Here is a 23,427-nt window from a genome sequence, read left to right as displayed (position 1 = left end):
TCAATGTTTTTCAGTGTTTTTCAATGTTTTTCAGTGTTTTTCAATGATTTTCAATGTTTTTTGATGTTTTTTGATGTTTTTTCTATATTTTTCAATGTTTTTTCAGTGTTTTTCAATGTTTTTCAATGTTTTTCAATGTTTTTTCAGTGTTTTTCAATGTTTTTCCAGTGTTTTTCAATGTTTTTCAGTGTTTTTCAATGTTTTTCAAGGTTTTTCATTGTTTTTCAATGTTTTTCAATGTTTTTTCAATAAGTTAATGCTCCTCCACAAAGTTATAAGCGAAAAACTGAAGAAGGTACATTGTCCACGCTCCCAATATTCTGAAGCCAAAGCAACTCAAGAAGCTGTGAGCTGTGAGCCAGGCTGCTAGAATTCAGATTGGGAACCCCCGCGCTATCTAGCAGAAGCAGCATGAACTATGTGGAGCTGAGTGATAACAGCAGCACAGACAGGGAAGTCCATCAGTTTTAATGAAATTATGAATATACCGTAGCTTTAACGGTAAAATTTAGAAGGACAAAAGTTTTAGAACATGAAATTGTCTATCGATTCAGATATTGCATCATACTCTCACAACTTCGAGAAATAAATACGAACTGCTAAATTGTGGTACCTAGTGTTTTGAACCAAGATCTGCAGACTACAGCTCTTCAATTTCTTCTAAAGGAGAAAGAGGAGGAGGAAAAGGAGGAGGAGGAGGGGGAGGAAGAGAGAGAGAGGAGGAGGAGGAGTAGGTGGAGAAGTAGGAAAAGAAGAAGGAGGAGAAGAAGAAGAAGAAGAAGAAGAAGAAGAAGAAGAAGAAGAAGAAGAAGAAGAAGAAGAAGAAGAAGAAGAAGAAGAAGAAGAAGAAGAAGAGAAATGACAGAAAAAGGGAGAGAAAGAAGAAGAAATAGAAGAATTCATGTGAAGAGAAGCACTGTCAGATTATTGAGGCATGACCAGAATACTTTTAAGAAAAAATATGGACAGGCATCTTATGTCTGCAAATAAACGGAAAATGTTCTACCTCAAACTACAAACACCATCGCTATCCTTGGTACATCCTTTACAAACCGCTTTTATCCTCACAGAATCCTTTAAAAACAGCATACATCTATCCTTCATCTTCTTCTATTATTATCATATTGCTGGGCACCCGAATGAATGTCTGTCAGATCTTGACAGCAGTCGACTCAACGTCTAAAAATGCAAAGTCAGCGTTTTCTCAGCTGACTGACTGCACATTCAGCCAAATCTCTTTGTAGCCGATGGAATATTTTGAGGATTTTATTGTGGTTTAGCGGATGTTGATTCTTTGTATAATTTTCAGGAACGCCAAGTAGAATCTTTGAAGTTTTTATTGTTGGTTAAACACTTTATATCGTGTTCGAAAACGTGACTTCGTATACTTTAATATTATTTGCGTAGGATTAGCTGTGTTTTTATTATTGAAGCTTCTTTGAATTCAATTTATTTATTTATTTTGAATGAAAAAGACTAAGAAATTGTCAAAAAACCACAGATTTATTAATACTTAGAAAGACCGGTTTCGGTTATTACACCACTGTCAATCTCTGATAAACACCAGCATTGACAGTGGTGTAATAACCGAAACCGATTTTTAAGAATCAATAAATCTGTGATTTTGTGACAGGGCAATAACGCTGGAGACACACATGAGGTCTGCTATCTCTTCATAGTGAATGATTTAATAGAATCAACAATAATTTGCAATTGAATAATCACATTTTCTCGAATTTAAAGCTTATTTTCAATTTTAGGTGAAAATGTTACTGAACATCAATTGTCGAGATTTTCATGTTCAATCTACTCCACTTGATTTTTTTTTGTTTCAATTGTATCTGAAGCCTGATAATTGGTAATCTATCTGCATTGATGGGGCGGAGCCCCTGAAATTTTTACAGATATGGGACTTGTGGCAGTTGTCGATGACTATTTTAGGTATGAATTTGATCAAAATCGTTAGAGGCGTTTCCGAGAAAATCACGAAAAACCCTGTTTTTGACAACATTTTCGCCATTTCAGCCGCCATCTTGAATTGCATTTGATCGAAATTGTACGTGTCGGATCCTTATAGTGAAAGGACCTTAAGTTCCAAATTTCAAGTCATTCCGTTAATTGGGAGATGAGATATCGTGTACACAGACGCACATACACACACACACACACATATACAGACCAATACCCAAAAACCAGTTTTTTGGACTCAGGGGACCTTGAAACGTATAGAAATTTAGAAATTGGGGTACCTTAATTTTTTTCGGAAAGCAATACTTTCCTTACCTATGGTAATAGGGCAAGGAAAGTAAAAACTATAAAATTTTGAGACCTAAAAGACAATTCGTATTATATACAATCATCTTATCTCCACAATCACTAAATTGTAGCAAAGAGAAACAATAGCATAAGTAGATATCCTATGGTATAGGGAATTTATGTCGCAACTTTTACTGTTATCTAAAGCCTGTAGTCCACGTAGATTTTTCCTCTGAATCTTTATGACGCTGGTTGTCTCTCATATTGTGCCGTTCATACACTCTTACCCCAACAAAACAGAAAATATTGACAATAATCGACAGTAATAGGCTTGAGATAACAGTAAAAGTTGCTACATAAACGCCCTATACCATGGGATATCTACTGACGCTATTGTTTCTCTATGGTTACACATAGTCCGAAATAGGTTGTCTTGTAAGTTGTTCACTTCACTACAATTGATAGAAATGCTATTATGAATGTCACACTTGTATCTCTACAATTGATACGATTTTCAATAATTTATAGATTGTCATATTTTAATTTGTTGTTTTCATACACTCTTACCCGGTCAAAACAGTAAACATCGACAATAATCGACAATAATCGGCTTGAGATAACAGTGAAAGTTGCGACATAAACGCCCTATACCATGGGATATCTACTTACGCTATTGTTTCTCTATGATTCTAGTTATTTTTCACTCATATCACGAGAAACACCAAGAGCTTAATCAGAAAACAACATTACTATTTTGTGTTGTACTTAAAGCTTGAACAACATTCTTACCAGGGAACAACATTATTGTTCTGTGTTCTACAACTTAGCTGTTTGCTTATTCATTGTACTGTTTTCAGAGCGAAAATAAAGACAGGAAGATGTTGTACAACATTTCCATTCAACATGATTTCGCTCGAAGATGTTGTGTTATTTCCATTTCACATGCTGTTACTTCTGTCTTGAGAATTTGACTTGAGAAGGATTGCTGAAGCAGGCTTGAAAAGCTTTCTAGTAAGATTCACCTTTATCTGTCAGCATTGAGTGTATTGAAAGCTTTGATTTCTTATTCATAAGAATACTGACATTTTGAATTTGATCTCACTACACAAATATTCACTTAAATCTGTCAGTATTTGTTGAATGGATAGCTTTGATATTTATTCATGAGGGTTACTGACAGTTCGAAGTTGATCTCACTACACTAATATCCACGTCAATCTGTCAGTATTGTTCGAATGGGAAGCTTTGATATTTATCCATTAGGCATACTGACAGTTCGAAGTTAATCTCACTACACTAATATCCACTTCAATCTGGCAGTATTTCTGATGCGAATAATATAACGCCTCTCATTAAACACATACTGACTGTGTTATGTAAATCTCACTATCGCAAGTGTGCTGTGTTATTCCAGTGAAAATGTGAGAAATTTTCACACTCGTATGGTTATTTACATTACAGTGTATTTGTAGTTTATTGAACACACTACTTTGAAAAAGTCAAACCTCAAAAACATCGAGGCATTTGAAATGTGGTGCTATAGAAGGATGTGGAGAATACCATGGATAAGAAAAGTGACAAATAGGGATGTAATGTTAATGATGGCAAAGGAATGTGAAGTTGTTGCGACTATAAAGAGAAGAAAATTGCAATATTTGGGTCATGTAATGAGGGGTGAAAAGTATGAGCTGTTGAGACTTATATTGCAAGGAAGGATGATGGGAAAGAGGAGTGTGGGAAGAAGAGGGATATCCTGGCTGCGTAATTTAAGAGAATGGTATGGCTGCAACTCAAGGCAACTATTCAAGGCTGCTATCACGGAATAAGCATAAACAGAATTATGACGGCTAGTTCTCAAGATTCTAGAAGTAGTGTTTCTTTCCTCTGTGCTGCAATCAATAAAGTGAAAATTGCAGTGATGATTTCCAACCTCCGATAGGAGAAGGAACCAAAAGAAGAAGAAGAACTCACTACAAGTTCTAGAGAGAGTTTATTCTATAGTGAGGTCCACGTTATAATGGCAGTGAAGAAAGATAGGAGAACAAATTTGCCGATTCTTTGCCTTGCCACTGCCTTCTATGGAGTATAGCTGATATAAAGTGATATTAATTGTTAATTCTTGTTCAAAATAATCAATTATATTTTATTAGTCAAAAAAATATATATTTCAATAGTTGAATCATAAAATCTTATATTTGATTAGCCTACATTTATTGTCAAGAAAATATATTCTCCAATAGTTTAATAATAAGTTATCATTATTGAGAAACTTATTTTGTTAATAATCTATACTTCTACATTGTTTAAAAACGTTGCGGAGTTTGAAAAATGATGACGCTATGTGCTTTGTCGAGTGATAGACAAGGATAGCAACACCATTGTTCTACATTGTTAAAAAACGATCTGAAAACGTTGCGGAGCTTGAAAATGATAACGCTATCTGTTTTGTCAAGTGATAGACAAGGATAGCAACACCAATGTTAATCAAATACTTCAACTTTCCACAGTAAAAACATAACCTATTTTCATGGACTTGTTATGATTTATCAAAATTTGGAAACATAATAGTTTGGGCTGTGCCTGTTATTCTTTTCTGATCATATTTATTTCATTTGTAATTGTATAAACAAATAAATAGATATTAACTATTCGAAATTAGAACAATTCTACTATGTGTTGGGCCTACAACTGGAGTCATAATATATTCAAGTTCAATGTTAATCCATACAGGTTACACTACTGAACCCCAACGAAATCCAATACCAGCGCAAATCACGTATAATTCTCATAGAAATCACGTATAAATCTAGAGAGAATCACTTGAAACAGTCAGAATTAGTTGACTTTGAAAGCATTGATGCTATTTATGAGGAGAGCTGTCAGTTTGAAATGGAAATCACACTGAACAAACCATCTCAAGTTGTCAGAATTGATTAAATGATGCAAATTGATGTTATTCATAAGGAATTCTGTCATAATAAGAAAACAAAGATATTGTCAAATTTCACTAAAAAATTATTAAAAACTTTAAAACAGAACCATGGTTTCACGTAGTTAACCAACGCATCATCAGCTGTACTGAGGAATGAGGATACAGAAACATTCTTATACAAAATCTTATACAAGAATCTTATACAAGAATGTTTCTGTATCCACATTCTTCAGTACAGCTGATGATGCGTTGGTTAACTACGTGAAACCATGGTTCTGTTTTAAAGTTTTTAATAATTTTTTAGTGAAATTTGACAATATCTTTGTTTTCTTATTATGGAGAGATTTCACAACATCACCATCAATAAATTCTACGAATTCTGTCAGTTGGAAATGAAAATAACGCTAAACAAACCATTCTAAGTTGTCAGTATTCATTAAATGATGCAGATTGATGCTATTCATGAAGATAGCTGCCACTTTGAAATGAAAATCACGCTAAACAAACCATCCCCAGTTGTCAGTATTGGTTAAATGATGCGAATATTGATGTTATTCATAAGGAATACTGTCGATTTGAAATGAAAATTACTCTAAACGAACAATCCCAAGTTGACAGTATTGATTAAATGATGCAGATTGATGTTATTCATGAGTAATACCGTCAGTTAAAAGCAAATCTAACTCTAGGCAAACTCATGTAATTCATGAAGCCTAAATCTGGCAAACCCATGTAACTCTGCAAGCCTCACAGTGACGTCACAGATCGGATGAATGGAAGCTGATGCATGTATACATGTCGCAAGTCAGGCCTTACATGTTACATGCTTATACATGTAATGTCGTTTGGGCATCTAGTTTGCATCATTGATTTAGCTTTGGTTGATTGAAAGCCTCTTGAAGCCTGAATTTGTATCAAAATACATTTGTTGATGAAGAAATTTAATAGCCTATATTTGGATTCACGTTTAAATATCAGTATTTATATATACATAAATACATTGATAGTTACAATATCATTCTCAACTATGAATGATTGGGAAAGGAACAACAGGTTTAATACAGTATCATTCTAATGATACTGTATCAATTTAATGATACTGTATCATTCCAGCCCACAACTGTTTCTTTCCCAAATTTAGATAGAAATTGACCAAAAATAGGTTATGTTTATCATTTTATAAGTTTTGTTTTCATAAGTATTCATGAAATTACTTCTCTTAAATTTGTATCAATCCATTTCTTGATTTATCGATCATGAAATACCAGTATTAATAAAATTAATTCTCTTTAATTTGTATCAAAATGCATTGGTTGATGAAGAAACACGACAGGCCTACAGCTGGATTCATGTTAAAATGTCAGTCTGTATTCATGAAATCAGTCCAGTAGTTGAGACGTGATGATGCGTCATTCGTGAATCCCCTATCTCTAAGTCGATTCTTCCCCTTACTAATAAATAAATATTCTTATTATATTACAGATATTCCAGACTGTATAAAGCTGGACTCCAACATATCAATATATCAGTAAACGTGTTGGTACCATAAAATAGTTATTTGTGCAACTAGTGCGCAAAGTGACAGTTTGCTGCACCGAAAGAAACGTTTTCGCCACACTTGGATGTAATGAGCTGGTTTACGTGCGTCATATGGAGGCCGAAAGTGATTGTTTTCCGACCAGGCCGGTAAAACTTTACGGCCCTAGGGCTGTAAAATAACCTTGAAGTCAGCTGATTCTGATTTGATGTGAACGAACGTGTTTATAAAATAGTTTATGAAACGGAATCAGTTTATGCTTCTAGAATTTGAATAAAGTTTTTGCAATAAGATACTATCATTTTATTTGGATGAATGAAATACAAATGAGATATTATAAACTATTCAAATTCAATTTTCAGAGTATAATAGAATCTAACCTCAAACCTCCTAGTACAGCGTTTTATCACGGAATATGGTGGATAAACGGAATCATTTTATGCTTCTAGAATTCAATAAAGTATTCTGTAATAATATACTATCATTTTATTTGGATTAATAACATACAGATAAGATATATATTATAAACTATTCAAATAATTCGATTTTCAGAGTAGGATAGAACTTCTAACCTAAACTTCCGTTGACATTCAGATTGACAGATTGGCCAAATTTCAAGTATGCTAAAACAGCTGATCAAAAACTTTTCATTATTTGTGTTTATCATTCAATAGTTAAAACATTTATAATAATATCATCTTATTGTCATTTGGAAAAATATAAAGTATAAACTCAACCTCTTACATAATTGAACATAAACTTTTAGGTTATTTAAACAAATCAGAATAAAAAATAAAAATACTTAGACAATTTCTTGATATTCAGATTACCTCAGATTTGCTAGAGCTATGACCTTCCACTTTTGCTTTCGGAAGTGCTTATAATAGACAATTATTCTCATATATATATATATTGTTTATTTTTCTGTGTGGCGAAAAATAACGTTCTCACCATGGGCAAAAATGTTTTTCCGGCTCTCAATCTTTTCTAGTCCTCGGCCTACGGCCTCGGACTTGAAAACCGATTTCGAGCCAGAAAAGTCTCATTTTCGGCCCTAGGTGCGAAATATACTATTACGCCCGAGCCGTAGGCGAGGGCGGAATGGTTTCTTGAGTGCAGCAGAGGAACTTTGCGCACGTATTTCACATTAAGTTTTTCCTACAGTTACCATTGAATATGAAAAGTGGGTAATTATGGGTAAAATTGCCTGAAATGCATCAAATATTTTTCTGTGTAATTTTATTATTGATAAAAACCTTAATCCTAAAATCCTAAAGTCCTCGTTGTCCTCCATTATAATATATAGGTACTTAATAATTAGCGCGTTGTGCTTGGTTGCACCTCTGCTCACTATAGCAGCCACAGCAGTCACTGTTACCAACTTCATTTTGATTTTGCTGCACTGTTGCTCCATATAACCTACTAAGTATTTTGCGTTGCCATGTTGCAAATCTGGAGTGCAGAAAAATTTTTCCCGCACTAGAGCGGAAAAGTGATTCTTTGCGTTCTGTAATCAGTGCAGCAATGGCCACTTTTCAACGTAACTGTAGGAAAATATAATTTACACGAGCTATAATGGGACTATTCATACTCGTTTAGTCGTGCTGAATGTGAATACTCCCATTAGAACTCATATGAATAATAATATCACTTTGCCGGACACGTTTAATGATACTGATATGTGGGATCCAGCTTTATACAATCTGGAATATCTATAATATAATAAAGGAAAAAATTGGCCTATACATGTGAAGGATAGGGAATTCACGAATGACGCATCATCACGTCTGAATTACTCAACTGATTAACTTGAAATTGTCCATAATAGATTCTTAATTTACCGAGGATGGTTATAATGCATATTTAAATGTTTTCAGTTTGTCAAGTTAGACCATTGCGGAGCACGGGTTACCTGCTAGTAATATTATATTATATAATACTGTTAAAATTCCTATCTGTCATTTGCTAGATAGCATTACTTTTCACATGGTGACAGTATAAAGTGAATTTCACTGTAGTTATTACAATAGAAGGTCATTGCTCTAATCAGGGGCTAGTTATGCAACCCGCTATGCACGAAAAATGCATAAATAATAGATTCCTTTCAAGCTCTGTCAGGAATAGTCCTTTATACTTATAGTCCTTATTATTAGTAAATAATTATATTATTAATATTTATTAATAATAAAGGAATATTATTAATAAAGGAATAGTCCTTTATTATTATTATAATAAAGTGAGGTTCAAGTTATAATGGCAGTGTTTGATTAGCAATATAATTGCTATCCTTGTCTATCATTCAACAAAGCGGATAGCGCTATTTCTTTCTCACTTTGCTCTGTTGCCAGATCATCTTTTATCAATGTAGAATTAATAATCAATTAACAAAATATTTCATCTTAATATTATGAAATTATTGAAAATATAATTTCTTGCTTAATAAAATATAAATGATTATTTCAAACGAGAATGAACAGTTAATATTACATCAATAAACCTGTATCAGCTACCGTCTATGGAAGGCATTGACAAGACAGAGGATCGACAGCGTTGTTCTCCTATCTTTCTCCACTGCCATTATAACGTGGACCTCACCATAGTGAGATAATCTCACTATCTGAAACATAGTGAATCATTCACTTCCAGTCATTAATTGACCGAAGTGAAGCTGAGGTCTTAGTTTCGACTCGATTGGCTTTTGTTTGTTTGTTTGTACCACAGTTACAGTCGCAGTTATTGTCCGATTTAGATGAAATTTGGTATGCAAGTTCTTTAAAACAAGGCGCAGAAACGTATGTGTAACGATTTTTGATAAGACCTCCAGTTCTTTTGTAATTTGAAAAACCGCAGATCAACCTCTAGTTTCTTATCTAGCGCCGTTAATATATTTGAAGATACAGTAATTCATGTTCCTACTTTTTCGCCGTTAGTGTAACCGGTCCATGGTGACCGAGAGAGCTGGAGCAACCTCCTGTCACTGTCACCAACAAACCCATCTTATTTGGAATCGTTTTCCATTCACCATCGTCTGTGACGCGATTCATCGTCTGAATTGCCTACTGCATATTCCATTTCTCCGTCAGTTGATCGATTTTATAATTAATTATTAGAAATGTTGTAATATTGTAAATATGGGGACAATATAAAGGTACCTCCTTGAGAGATAAGTCCGGTGTCCCTGGAAACAATGTCTTCAGCACTTTCAATGGAGAAAATAATAGTTGACATGGATAAATCTCCACAATATACTGTACTTTCTTGATGGCCCTTCTCATTAGTTTGAAAGTTGTAGGCTATTCATGAGCGAGGTCTACTGTTCGCAGAACTACTAGTAATATATGTTTATATTGTAAATATGGAGACGATATGAAGGTACCTCCTTGATAAGTCCGGTGTCCCTGCAAACAGTGTCTCTAGCACTTTCAATGGAGAAAATAATAGATGACATGACTAAATCTTCACAATATACTGTACTTACTGTACTTACCTACTGGCCCTTCTCATTGGATTGAAAGTTGTATTCATGAGCGAGGTCTACTGTTCGCAGAACTACTAATATGATTAAATGGGAAGCATTGACGCTATAATATGTAATGCTGAAGGTTTCAAGTAGAAAAAATAGCTTAAGATGATATTCCAAGGTAAGGGCGTTTATGTAACAAATTTCACTGTTAACTCAAGCCGATAGTCCTAGTAGTTGTTCTTGGTGAAGCTATGTGACGCTGGTAGTCTCTCATACTGTGCCGTTCTTACACTCTTACCCCAACAAAACAGTAATAATAGACAGTAGTCGACAGTAATCGGCTTCAGTTAATAAATAATCGGCTTGAAATTTGGAACATAAACGCCCTATACCATGGGATATCTTCTTATGCTATGTTTTCTTTATGACTATACTATGTTCACTATAGTCTACTCTGCATGATTAAAATACAGTTGAACCTCTGTGTAACGAAGTCGATTATCCCGAGAAAGAATTCGCTGCAGAGAGGTATTCGTTATTGAGAGGTTCTGTCAAGAAAACTGCCACGATCCTATGGATCTTATAATATCGTATCACGGCGGTAAATAAATGAATATGGTACATAGAACATATCATCGTGAACGTAGGTGGGGTACCTATTAGGCCAATATTAATATGGAAATTTGAAAATTCATGCGGTTTAGAATAAAAAAACATGTTTTTCGAATATTTATAGAATGTAATAAGTAAGTAAACTCACCAATTTATTTCTAGAAAGCTTGATTTGTACTATTAGTATAGTTTAATCAAAGTACATACTCTGTAGCAATATTTTTCAACTCTTTACATTACTATTAGATGGAACGCAAAATACGGTTGTTATTTTGTCAATAACTTCACTATAAATACTATAATAACTCAACTTTCCTAATGTTTTATATTTGAAAAAATGAGTAATTTTCGGCTGAATTTTGCATTTGAATAAAAAAATCATGTCAACCGACATAAATTAGACTCGACTCACATCTATTCAAACAGTCAGACATGTCTTGAAAATAACCGTCTGCTTCCTATATACACTACACTTTGTATGTTGAAGTCAAGAGAGAACTTTGTTGTTGAGAGGTCCGAAATACGTTAAATAGAGGTAAATAAGCAGTCAAAACTCAAAAATGTAATGGGACCAGATGAAAATTCGTTGTGTAGAGGATTTCTTTAAGTGGATGTTCGTTATAGAGAGGTTCAACTGTATATATTGTGATCTCTACAAATGAATTTACATTGAATACTCGATGTAGTATTAGTAGATTAGTATTAGTATTGGTATATTAGTATTAGTAGATTAGTATTAGTGATAGTATTAGTATTAGTAATAGTATTAGTAGATTATTATTAGTAGATGAAGTAATAGTATTAGAATAAGGATAGAGTAGCAACTGACAGATTGGATAGAAGGCTGCCAACCAACCAAACGATTAAGCTGAAAGAAGAGGAAGAAGTTGTTTAAATCGTATCAATGTATTTGATTTCAATTAGTTCTTTTTGTATATTTTCAAGAAGGAGAGAAGTTCCAAATCAAGTTCAACTACTTTGGCCGGTTGACTGACTGAAACTTGATTTGACAAGTAAGTTGAAAAGGTGAGGGTAATAAGTGATTGGAATTTATTTCCACTCATTCCAAAGTGTTAATATCAAGTTCCCAGCCTCACAGAGAGCGATCTGCAATCCTATATCTATGTCTGGAATTTGTGATCTACATTTAGATACAGAAATAAGATTAGAAATGAAGCCTAGTTTCCACTAGTGGAGTTAGTGGTCGAGTAACTGGCATACTAACTCTATATGTATATAGATTAAGTTAAAATGTAGAAATATTTTGCTTCATTTTTATATCATTAGTGAATTTTTGTATAGAAATGTACATGTTCATGTAACTGGCATACTAACTCTACATGTATATAGATGCAGTTAAAATGTAGAAACATTTTGCTTCATTTTTATATCATTAGTGAATTTATGTATAATAATGTTCATGTTTATGTATTACTACATATCCTAAGTACATAATACTTTTAGTAAATTGAAGTGAGAACCATGAATTAGGTATACAACAAGATCTAATAAGTTGCCTCTGCTGTTGTAATATAATTATTATTAAAACAACACAATATATAATCGAAATTAGTTGGAACTCTTTTATTATTTACATCAATCATATAATAAATAAATATTCTCCAATAATAATTTAGGTATTCAAGTTAACATTAATACTATAACACTATATATAATAATATACTTGATAACTATCAACCAACATAGATGATAAAGAATAAAGTCAACTGGATATTTCGAAAAAATACAACATTATTTCATTTTATTTTAATTGATCATGTCGTCATAATAATAATAATTTATTCATTATTATAGGTAAACACGTGAATGGCTGACATAGAGTTTTGTAGTAATTTTTTTATTTGATTTTTTTGTTAGTCTTGTAGGCGCAGATCTTGAGGAGGTGATTAGAGGAAGGAAGCTCCTTCTCCTCAGAGGGCGGCGATAGATGAAGGAAACTCGCAAAAATTAATCGTCTCTGCTCAACTCCAAAGGAAGGTCCTTCAGGAGACCTGCAGATGTAGAACATTTTCAATTTAAAAATTGAAAAAATCACATCTGTTTCCAATATTATTACAGTAGTTTGAAAAATTCACATCTGAAAAATTGGCTTTAAAAAGAAGACCTGCAGATAAAAAACATTTTCAATTTAAAAATTGAAAAAATCACATCTGTTTCCAATATTATTACAGTAGTTTGAAAAATTCACATCTGAAAAATTGGCTTTAAAAAGAAGACCTGCAGATAAAAAACATTTTCAATTTAAAAAATTGAAAAATCACATCTGTTTTCAATTATTATTACAGTAGTTTGAAAAATTCACATCTGAAAAATTGGCTTTCAAATCAGTTCAAAAACTTCAATGAGATATCCATTTACAATAATAGTTACACAAGTTAAAAACAATCACAAAATACAATTCCATGAATCAGATTCATATGATGCGAAAATTTGGAAAATAGGATGATGAGGAGGGGGCAAGAGAAGAAGGAGTTGTTGTAAGGAGAGAAGAAGAAGAAGAAGAAGAAGAAGAAGAAGAAGAATAAGAAGAAGAAGAAGAAGAGGAAGAAGAGAAAAATGACAGCTGTAAGAACCGCCCACTCAAACCTGATAGGTCGAGAAGTATCGAAGTGACCAGTTCTGAAATCTGCCACTAGATGTCAGCAGGTACTAGGTGCTGTTGGTTTTATCATTCATATTCTAACTACTTCAGTTCATTTAGTTTCTCTTCATTCTATTCTTTTTGTATTTGTTCTAAAGTAGAGTGAGATGTCTCTCAATATTCCCATATATAAACCAGTCGACAAAGTGTTATAGCGGGAAACGTTTGGAAGACAATTTTTGTAGTAAAATCAGACTCCAAGGGATTTGAATTCAAAGATAATGCAATACACAATTCAAACGTGAATGTAAATAATACAAGAAGGCAAATGTGAGTGAATACGTTTCAAATACTTCACACGAACGTGCACTACATTCGAAAGCTGATCTTAATAATGTATGTTTTCATAGTCAACACAGAGTGAAAATTAAAATTAGAGAGAGTGAAAAACATGATGAAAATTCACGGAAATAATTAAGTTAGGTAGAGTTCAGGCTGTATGCTGGGTGCTTCAGCTTCCATAATTGTGTTTTAATTCGGATTATATCGGTGTGTGAGGACCATAAATATATTCAACGCTTCTAAACTGTTGAATAACGATCAACTACTGTATGTTGAAGCTCTCCCGATTTAGAGACTTGATATATAACTTTTTTTCTCTCCCAATCATTTTGATGATTTACTGTATGAATGAATAAAGAATACTGATGATTTATTGTATGAATAAAGAATAATGATGCTGGTTCAGAACAAACAATAAATTCCAAATTAATTTAATTCAAATACATGCCAATATCATACAACTTGATAGAAGAATGCAATATCTTTGATGTACAGAGTATTCTTAAAATTTTACAAATTATTGTCACAAATATTATTTTGAAAAATGTGTCACATAATTACGATACAAGAATAAAATATTTTCGATGTACAGAGTTCATTATTAAGCCTTCATGAAGTTAGTTTTCTTTGATAATTTTTTACAAGATCACACAAAGTTACAAAGTAATGGAGCACAACGAAATTGGAAAAGATTTTTGGTTCTATTGAGCAAAAAATACAGAGTACCCATCTGAGAATTCACACACAATTTAATATAGAATGATTTAAAATCACAATAATTATAGAAGATGTTTAAATGATAAGACGAGACAATGGGGAAGAGTCATCTACTAGACTCCAAATTGAAATCATTGTTCCTTCCTTATAATATTTATTAACAATTAATGAACGTAATTAGTACATTATATTGAATATTGGTGTGTTAGTTCTCTCAGAATATGATCGAAATATCCAATTGAATGAGTTTCAATTGCCTACCAAAGCGTAGCATATAATTTTCCCACTATACTGACTTGATGTCTTTTGTACATCTCTGAATACAATTAATTGAATACAATTTGTGTTACTTATTGTGTAGTTGAGAAGTTGATATTGTGATAATTATTCATATTGAATGAAAAAGACTGAGAAATTGTCAAAAAACCACTGATTTATTGATAATTAGAAAGACCGGTTTCGGTTATTACACCATTGTCAATCTCTGATAAACTAAAACTAAATACAAACTAAATTTATACTAGTAGGCGAGTACTGCTATTGGTCGAGGGCATGAACGCCTGCCATAGGCCTAGCTAGACAGTCTCCTCCTACTCAACGGTGTGACAAAATGGCGGCTTAAGCAACAGAATTGCCATGATAATGAAATTTACTTTCATTACAAAATAAGAACCAAGAAAACAAGTGTGAAAGATAATAAAACAGATATGTAAATGGAAAAACTATTGACTAATGTATGCTTACAATTTTATGATAAAACTAAATTCGTAGTGTTGTATTGGTTGAAATGAATCTGGTCATTTAAACTATACTGGGAATTTTCCTTAATTACTCTTGTTATTTCTAAAGCCTCTAGAATATTCAAAGATCTGCCTTTGTTATTAACATGCAGAAACTCAACAATCTCCTTAACTGTGAACATATGATTATTTGTTATCAAATGTTCTGCAAAGTTATGTTCTGTTAAGTCTGCACAATTAGTGTTCAATTAATTCACTCATCAACTTAATTTATAATAAACTACTATACTACTATCCTCATGGACTTTTGAATCATTGATTTTCAAGCTCTCATACAAGACCCCTAAATACAGTGCTTAACTCATTCACTTTCACATTCACATTCAAACTCAATCATCTTGGTTTGTTGTAGTATTGACATAGCAGTATGCTCTGAAATTCATGAACCGTGTTAAGTAAGTAAATAGACATAGAACTTCCAGTAAATAGATGTTGTAAATGGAACATAGACTGGAATATTGTTTGCCCAACGAAGGGATGGAACAGCTTTACAAGGACTTGGGACTAAATCGTGGTCCAAAGATGTTTAATGATACGAGGATCCCAAGGAAATAAATTAGGGGTGACAATCTCGGCTATTCACCCCACTATAGCTTCTTAACTCCTTCAACCCCTATTCTCTCAGATGGTCTTTCTCACTCTTCTACTGATTTCCTCTCTCTCTTTCTCTCTCACTCTGACTCCTGGTCGTGTGTTGATGGGGAGGATATTATTTCATATCCTTCTTAGAGAATCGACAATTATTTGTACAAAAACGCCGCCGATTTATGAAGTTACATCACATTATTATTAATATCGTTATTCTAATTGCATTCAATCTTTATTCTCATTGATTAATTTTTTATACTTTGTAAAATTCGTTGAATAAATAGCATTATCGTCATTTTATGTAAATTAGTGTATAAGCCAGTGAAAATATTGTAACATACATAAATAAGGAAATCTAATCTAATCTAACTCTCACTGTTTGACTTCCTCACAACCAATTTCTCTCTCACTTTTGAACTTTTCTAGTCAACTCATTCACTCTCTCTCTATCAATTTTACAAGTTATTTACTCACTAACAAATTGTTTCATCTTGAAGAGGATGTAGAGCTCATGATAAAAATGTGAGAAGTTTAGACTTCGGGCTTGAGAATATGTTTAAAACTTGAGACAGTTTTATTCTATTTATTCTATTTGAAACACTCTCAACCTTTTTAACAAAACCACCTTATTTCTCACTGTAATTCTCTTTCCACAACTGTTCTCTGTTTCTCTCATGTGTTCTGAAACTCACAACTCTCTCAAATCAATTCCAATATCTATTCACTTTCTCTCTGTTTGATCTCATTTTTTTGCCAGATGCCATTTTTTTAGTAATAATCCACTGAGAACTAGTTCTAATCTTTTTCTACTGTCTTACTTAGTTTTCATTCCAATATTCTATCTAACTCTATAATTCACGTACTCTCTCTCTCTCTCTCTCTCACTCCATCTCTCTCAGTAAACTCTCTACTTTGTTAGAGAGTTACTGGGAAGGATATTTTTAATATTGACATTGATATGTCCAAAACTCCGCCAATTTATGTAGATGCATTACAATATTATCTTGTATAGTTATTCCAAATTTATTTTTTCCATATCATTGTACAGTTCAATAATTATTTTTCTAGTTTATGTAATGTAAATTCATCTAAAACTTTGCTGTGTTGTAAGCTATTGTATATAAGTGTATAAGCCAGTATATATTGTAATCTACATAAATAAAGTACTCAATCAATCAATCTCACCCTCTCTCTACATCACTCTTATTTCATCACTTCTATATTGACACACGCTTTCTCTCTTCCTTCATCTATTTCTCTTACTATCTCCATTTCTCCAACTAACAACACCCGCAACTCTCCTGCATGCTTGCTTATAACTTTCTCTCTTTTTTCCTCATTCATTTACTCTAACTCACACTATCTTTGTCTTCTCACTGTCTTTAAATCACTCTCTCTCTCATCCTGTTACACTCTTTCTCCAATCTTCTCACTTACTCACTCTCATTCTATCTCTCTCCACTTCTTCTTCACGCCAACTCACCCATTTCCTCTTTATCTTCCCTGAAAGCGAGCTTGGAAACATCTGAACAATGTAGAACGTAGTCAGTCTTCCTTGTTGTGGCTTGTGGTCCTTTAAATGCGTTAAGAGAGGGACAACGACATTTCATGAAACAATAACCTCATTGAAGCCAACCTTCCGTGAAATGTGTCAACCAACGTCTCGCCTCACAGATTACATGAGGCAAGACATAATGTTGCATGCAACACATAATGTCCTTAGGCCACAGATTACTTGAGGCAAGACATAATTCTGCAGACAGGACATAATGTTCTTTGCCCACAGATTACTTGAGTCAAGACATAATTGCAAACAATACATAATTTTCTTGGCTCACAGATTAGGGTACTTGAGGCAAGACATAATGTTGCAGACAAGACCTAAATGTTTTCGACCCACAGATTACTTGAGGGAAGACATAATGATGCATGCAACACACAATGTTTTTGGGCACAGATTACTTAGGTCAGACATAATGCTGCAACTAACTGTTGCAACATGTTGACAATGGGTCGCCTAATGTTGCATCGTATCTGTTTAATGGGGTTAATGCTACAACATTATGAGAGTTAGCGGTTATAATTAGCAAGGTCATTAGTGTCCTGACACCATGTATTTTTGTTTATTGGATGCAAAAAGTTACAGTGCCGGTTGCACCACAGCCGGTTAAATTTTAACCGTGATTAATTCCACGAGAATGAATCAGAGAAGCCGTCTCTTCTCTGATTGATTCTCATGGAATTAATCACGGTCAAAATTTAACCGGCTGTTGTGCAACCGGGTTATAGGGATTAGGAAGACATTATGGTTAGATATCATATTGAGGAGATAATATTATGATGGAAAATGAACCCATTTTTATGTATAACTACTTCCATTGTTATTCTAAAATCGTATGACTTTCTTTAATATTGAAGTTGTATTTTTGTTAATGAGACACAATTATTAAGGATAAAGATGTTGAAATTAACAAGAGATAATTATCTCATTACGTATCAAATGAGCTCTCATTACGTATCAAATAAGCTCTCATTACGTATCAAATAAGCTCTCAAATATCTTAAAAATTCAATTTGATAATGAAGTGGACAAAAGTTTGCTTTCCATAGAACACACTTCCCAATTTTAGACATTAAATTACTTAGGGTCCTTTACTTTGCCTATGTTCAATCGGTGCTGCAATATGGGTTAGTGGTATGGGGAGGAGCGTATGATGTTTTCATGAATAAAATTTTTACATTTCAAAAAATGATAATAAAAGCAATTCTTAATAAGCCAAGGGCTTTTTCTAGTAGTGAAACATTTGCCGAATTTTAAGTGATGACAGTACGTCAAATTTATATAAAGAAACTTCTCTATTATGCATGGATGAGGAAGGAGGAATTTACAGTGAATAATAACGTTTCTATGTATAACCTGAGAGTTACATCTCATAACATTTATAATATTAACTATTCAGATTTGACAATAGTGCGAAGACAATTGGGGTATCTTAGCTCAAAAATAATAAATATCATGCCAAATGCATTGTCAGAATACCTTTCTAATAGGGGTAGACAGAGGATGGAACAGATAAATAAGTGGGTGATACAAAAATTTTTCTTCGACATCAGTCAAATATTATAATTACTAGTAATTTATTGTTAACTTCGATTTTTTGTAGCTTTGATTATTAGTAAATAAATTTTTATATTGTCTAAACAGCTGATACTCTCACTCAGCGGTCAGGGTTTTGCCCTTGCTGGGTGGTGCCATGTAATTTTAATTTATTTGTAAAATAGCGTAATATATTATTATAATCTAGAATATTTCTTTTGTAAGTTTTTTATTTTGTATTTTGTTTTTATGGGCAATAAAGATGTTTAAAAAAAATGAAATAGAATGATAGCTGGCTAATGGTATGCTAGGTACTGTAACGAGAATAAAATCTATTAACAGGCTCATTCATAGAGCTAAATCCATTACAGTACTATGAGAAGAAACGATTTCTCATTCGATGAATAATTAGGGTTTTCACTGAAGTGAATTTTGAACAGTCTACTGTACAGGTACTGTATGCTAGATAGGTCTTGCCTAGTGACAAAACATGTCTAAAACAGTGTGTGATTGATAAATTAAATATTCGTGACTATAGATCATGCTAATTTGTGACCATATAATGCTAGATAGGTACTGCGTAGTCACTCAACATACCTACAAAAGGTAACTATGAATTAGTCTATGTGAATATTGTGAAGACAAAATTTCCAATTCTACTTTCTAATACTTGTAGTCTACTAACACTAAAATAATCAGGTTATTGAGGAAAAAATCCAATGTGAATAAGTTGTCATTGTAAAAAGGTATATCTCTCTACAAGGTGAAATACATTATAGTCAAAATCATGTGGTCATCAAGAGATGGTGATCCCTGATTCCAGTAGAATTTGTGCCACACTGAACAGGAAAAAACACAATTGATCCTTATGGGACTGTTCACGTATGAACAAAATGAAAATGTTGTTGTGAACACCCTCATAAGAACCAATGTTCTTTCAAGCCTTCTTATTATCTTCTTACATTGTTGTAAATAGATAATACAACAGGTAGTTCAAGCCTAGCGAGAAGCTTCATTGAGAAACAGGGTTCACTATACTACGTGTGCTGAGAAAAATACAAATATTCCACCAAAAAAGTTGTGTGATGAAAATTTTGGTGAAGTTGATAAGATTTAGGATAAGAAAGCGTCGAAGAATGTTGAGGAAAGTCTATTCCAAACTTGGATAAAACTAGTGAGAAGAGAAGACATTTTATAGGAAACTAGCCGTCAGGCTCGCTTCGCTCGCCATATCCGTCTAGCCAGGGGGCTCCGCCCCCTGGACCCCCGACTGGATCGTCCAAGAATAAGATCAGCAGGCTCGCTTCGCTAGCCTGCATTTTTCATTTGGGCATTTTTATCATATGTTAGGACAATCCAGTCGGGGGTCCAGACTAAACGGCTGGCTAAACGGATATGGCGAGCGAAGCGAGCCTGACTGCTAGTAATATAATATTACCAGGATTGAAGTAGCAGTGCCCAAATAAATTTTTCCGCGATAAATGCATTCGAATCTTCAACTTGGTGCCAACCTAACAAAGTCAACTCAACTTAATGCCAACCTGACAAAATTATTAATTTAGTTGCCAGTTAACAACTGTTTCGAAGAGGTACTCTATCTAGATTATAGTTCTATACAGTAGTAACATATGATATGGAAATTTCAATTATAATTGAGAGATTGGAAGAAGAAGAATATACATGCTAAAAGACGAACTTTAAACCCTTAAAAACAACCCTTAGAGTTGAAATTTTGCCAAAAGATTTCTTAGTGCGCCTCTAAAAGGCCAACTGAACATACCTACCAAATTTGAACGTTTTTGGTCCGGTAGATTTTTAGTTATGCGAGTGAGTGAGTGAGTGTCATTTCGCTTTTATATATATAGATAGTGCCGGTTGCACAATAGCCGGTTAAATTGTAATCGTGATCAATTCCACGAGAACCAATCAGAGAAGCCGTCTTATCAAAAAGGCCTTCTCTAATTGGTTCTTGTGAAATTAATCACGGTTAAAATTTAACCAGCTTTTGTGCAACCGGGCGTTAGACTCATAGGCTCAGTGAGTTTCAAAACAGTTTTTGGCAAAATCGGTTGAAGCTCTTTGAATTTTTTCTTTACTCTATTGTATGATAAGACATGGTAAGGCTGAAATGATAATAATTATATTAAAACGAGGTGGGACCTTTCCGAAAGGGACCCCACCAACAAAAAGCTATACTAATTTACTACTGGGATTGTTATACAGGGTCTTTCTAAATGATGGGCCCATTTTAAAAAATTGGTATTCATTAAAGTAAAACTGCTAAATGGACAAGCTTTAAACCAATGGAAAGAGAAAGCTTTAAAGTTTTTTAATACTTTACAAGTGTTGAATGTGGCCTCCGGCTGCTGCACGGGAAACATCTACGCGGTAGCCAAACTCATCCCACACGCGAGAAATTAAGTGCACGGCAGCAGTGATACGGTTCCGCAGATCGTGTAGCAGCCGGCGACCATATTGAACACTTGTAAGGTATTAAAAAAACTTTGAAATTTTCTCTTTCCATTGGTATAAAGTTTGTCCATTTTGCATTTTTACTTCAATAAATACCAATTTTTGAAAATGGGTCCATCATATAGAAAGACCCTCGCTTTCTCGCGTGTGGGACGAGTTTGGCTACCGCGTAGATGTTTGCTGTGCAGCAGCTGGAGGCCACATTGAACACTTGTAAAGTATTAAAAAAAACTTTGCAATTTTCTCTATTCATTGGTATAAAGGTTGTCCATTTTCCAGTTTTACTTAAATAAATATCAACTTTTGAAAATGGGTCCATCATTTAGAGAGAACCTGTGTATATTATCGTCTACAATTTCTTGAATATCTTTAATTAATATGCATCGTCCACAATATCTTGGATAATTTTTGTGATTGTAACTAACTTCTGGTCATCCATCACAACACAAATGTACGTATCACAAATGCATGTTTCCTTCAGCTATTTCCTTATTCAAGTTCGGATTCTTGCATGAATAAGTAAGATTGTATGAAGTCACATCTTATTTAATAATAATGTGAAATTTGTTGCATAATTAGCTGTTGTACTGTAATTCATTGTAGATTCGTGTATAGACCAGAATGTATTGTGACTTACTTGAATAAATAAATTTGAATTTGAAATTTTAATTTGATTTGTTTGAATGGCTTCGTTGAATAGAATGTTTTTTATATTGATACGCAACAGCGTCAGCCAATGAGAGCGAGTTGTGGGCGTGAACGTTTACTAGCAGCTGTAGTGTACTTGTACGTGATTGGTGGACCTTAAAATTGGAATCCACCAATAGAATTGGAGAGGGGAGCTGCCTGAACTGACTGCTTGTTTCTCATATATTGATCGTGTTATTCTTCATAGTCTGAGTTAGAAGAATTTGGCCCGGTTGCACAGAAGCCGGTTAAATTTTAATCGTGATTAATTTCACGAGAAACAATCAGGGATGCTTTCTTTCCGATCTTGGAAGTAAATGAATGTTTTTTTATACATCTCAATGAAGTGTTACCTCTTAATATTGAAGTCGTTCTCCGAGAATATTGAGAAATATGAAAACCATATTGGATGAGCGCCCAATAGTGATAATTGAAATCAATAACATATAAAAATCCCAAACCAAAAAAACAGTCACAATATTATTATTATTATTAAACGAAAATCCAAATTGAATGCTGTAATTCACCCCGAAGACTTCTGCTACTACAAATCTACTTCTGATAATTGCAATATCTCAGTAATTCCCATCTGTGGTCACAATATTGCTTTCGAGTTTCTTATTTGTATTCAATGCTATTAATAAGCTACTATCATCAATATTACACTATTGTTTTCCAATTTCTTCGAAGGCAACCCTAATAATTTATTTGGTTTATTATGGAGCAAGAAACAATAATCTATAAACGAAATACTTCAACACTTTTATAAGATAACAATAATGTGAAATAACGACAAATCATGATGTGATCCTTAATTGAAATGTAAAAAATATATATAGCACAAGGTTACCTTATTTCTCCTCTCCCTATCATGTATTTATTGTATGCATCGATAAAGAATAAAGAATATACTCTAAAAGGGACGAAGCTATGAATCAAAAGGGTACAACGCTCAGGTAAAGTACCTAGAATACATTGAGGAAAAATATTGTAACAAGGTTGGGTACAACAAGCGGTTCTATCATCTTCTCTGATGTATAATGCTGAGAGCTTCCATATCGGGAAAGGAAAAAATATTGTAAATGAGGTGGAATATTGGAATAAAGTGAATATTGCTACGACCAGACAACACTAGGATGCAGAAGAGTAGGGATTACAGAGTGACGATCTCAAGTGTATCATATAATAACAAGAATATAAATTGAAATAGTTATTTGTGCAACTAGTGCGCAAAGTGACAGTTTGCTGCACCGAAAGAAACGTTTACGCCCGAGCCGTAGGCGAGGGCGGAATGGTTTGTTGAGTGCAGCAGAGGAACTTTG

General features: G+C 33.5%; 1 protein-coding gene across 8 annotated transcripts in view; it reads right to left on the bottom strand.

The window, feature by feature from the left end:
• Window positions 1–12,360: 12,360 nt before the first annotated feature.
• LOC111051590 (prothoracicostatic peptides) overlaps window positions 12,361–23,427 on the bottom strand; it is a 276,122-nt gene continuing 265,055 nt past the window's right edge. For all 8 annotated transcript variants that reach the window (XM_039438592.1, XM_039438598.1, XM_039438595.1 and 5 more), the window contains one exon: window positions 12,361–12,812. In XM_039438592.1, coding sequence (XP_039294526.1) covers window positions 12,769–12,812 — 44 coding nt within the window. In that variant the 3' untranslated portion in view covers window positions 12,361–12,768. The remainder of the gene's footprint in view (window positions 12,813–23,427) is intronic.

The sequence above is a fragment of the Nilaparvata lugens genome, chromosome 12 (genome assembly GCF_014356525.2).
Source record: "Nilaparvata lugens isolate BPH chromosome 12, ASM1435652v1, whole genome shotgun sequence".
Taxonomy (NCBI): Eukaryota; Metazoa; Arthropoda; class Insecta; order Hemiptera; family Delphacidae; genus Nilaparvata; species Nilaparvata lugens.
This window is presented reverse-complemented; position numbering and strand designations above follow the sequence as displayed.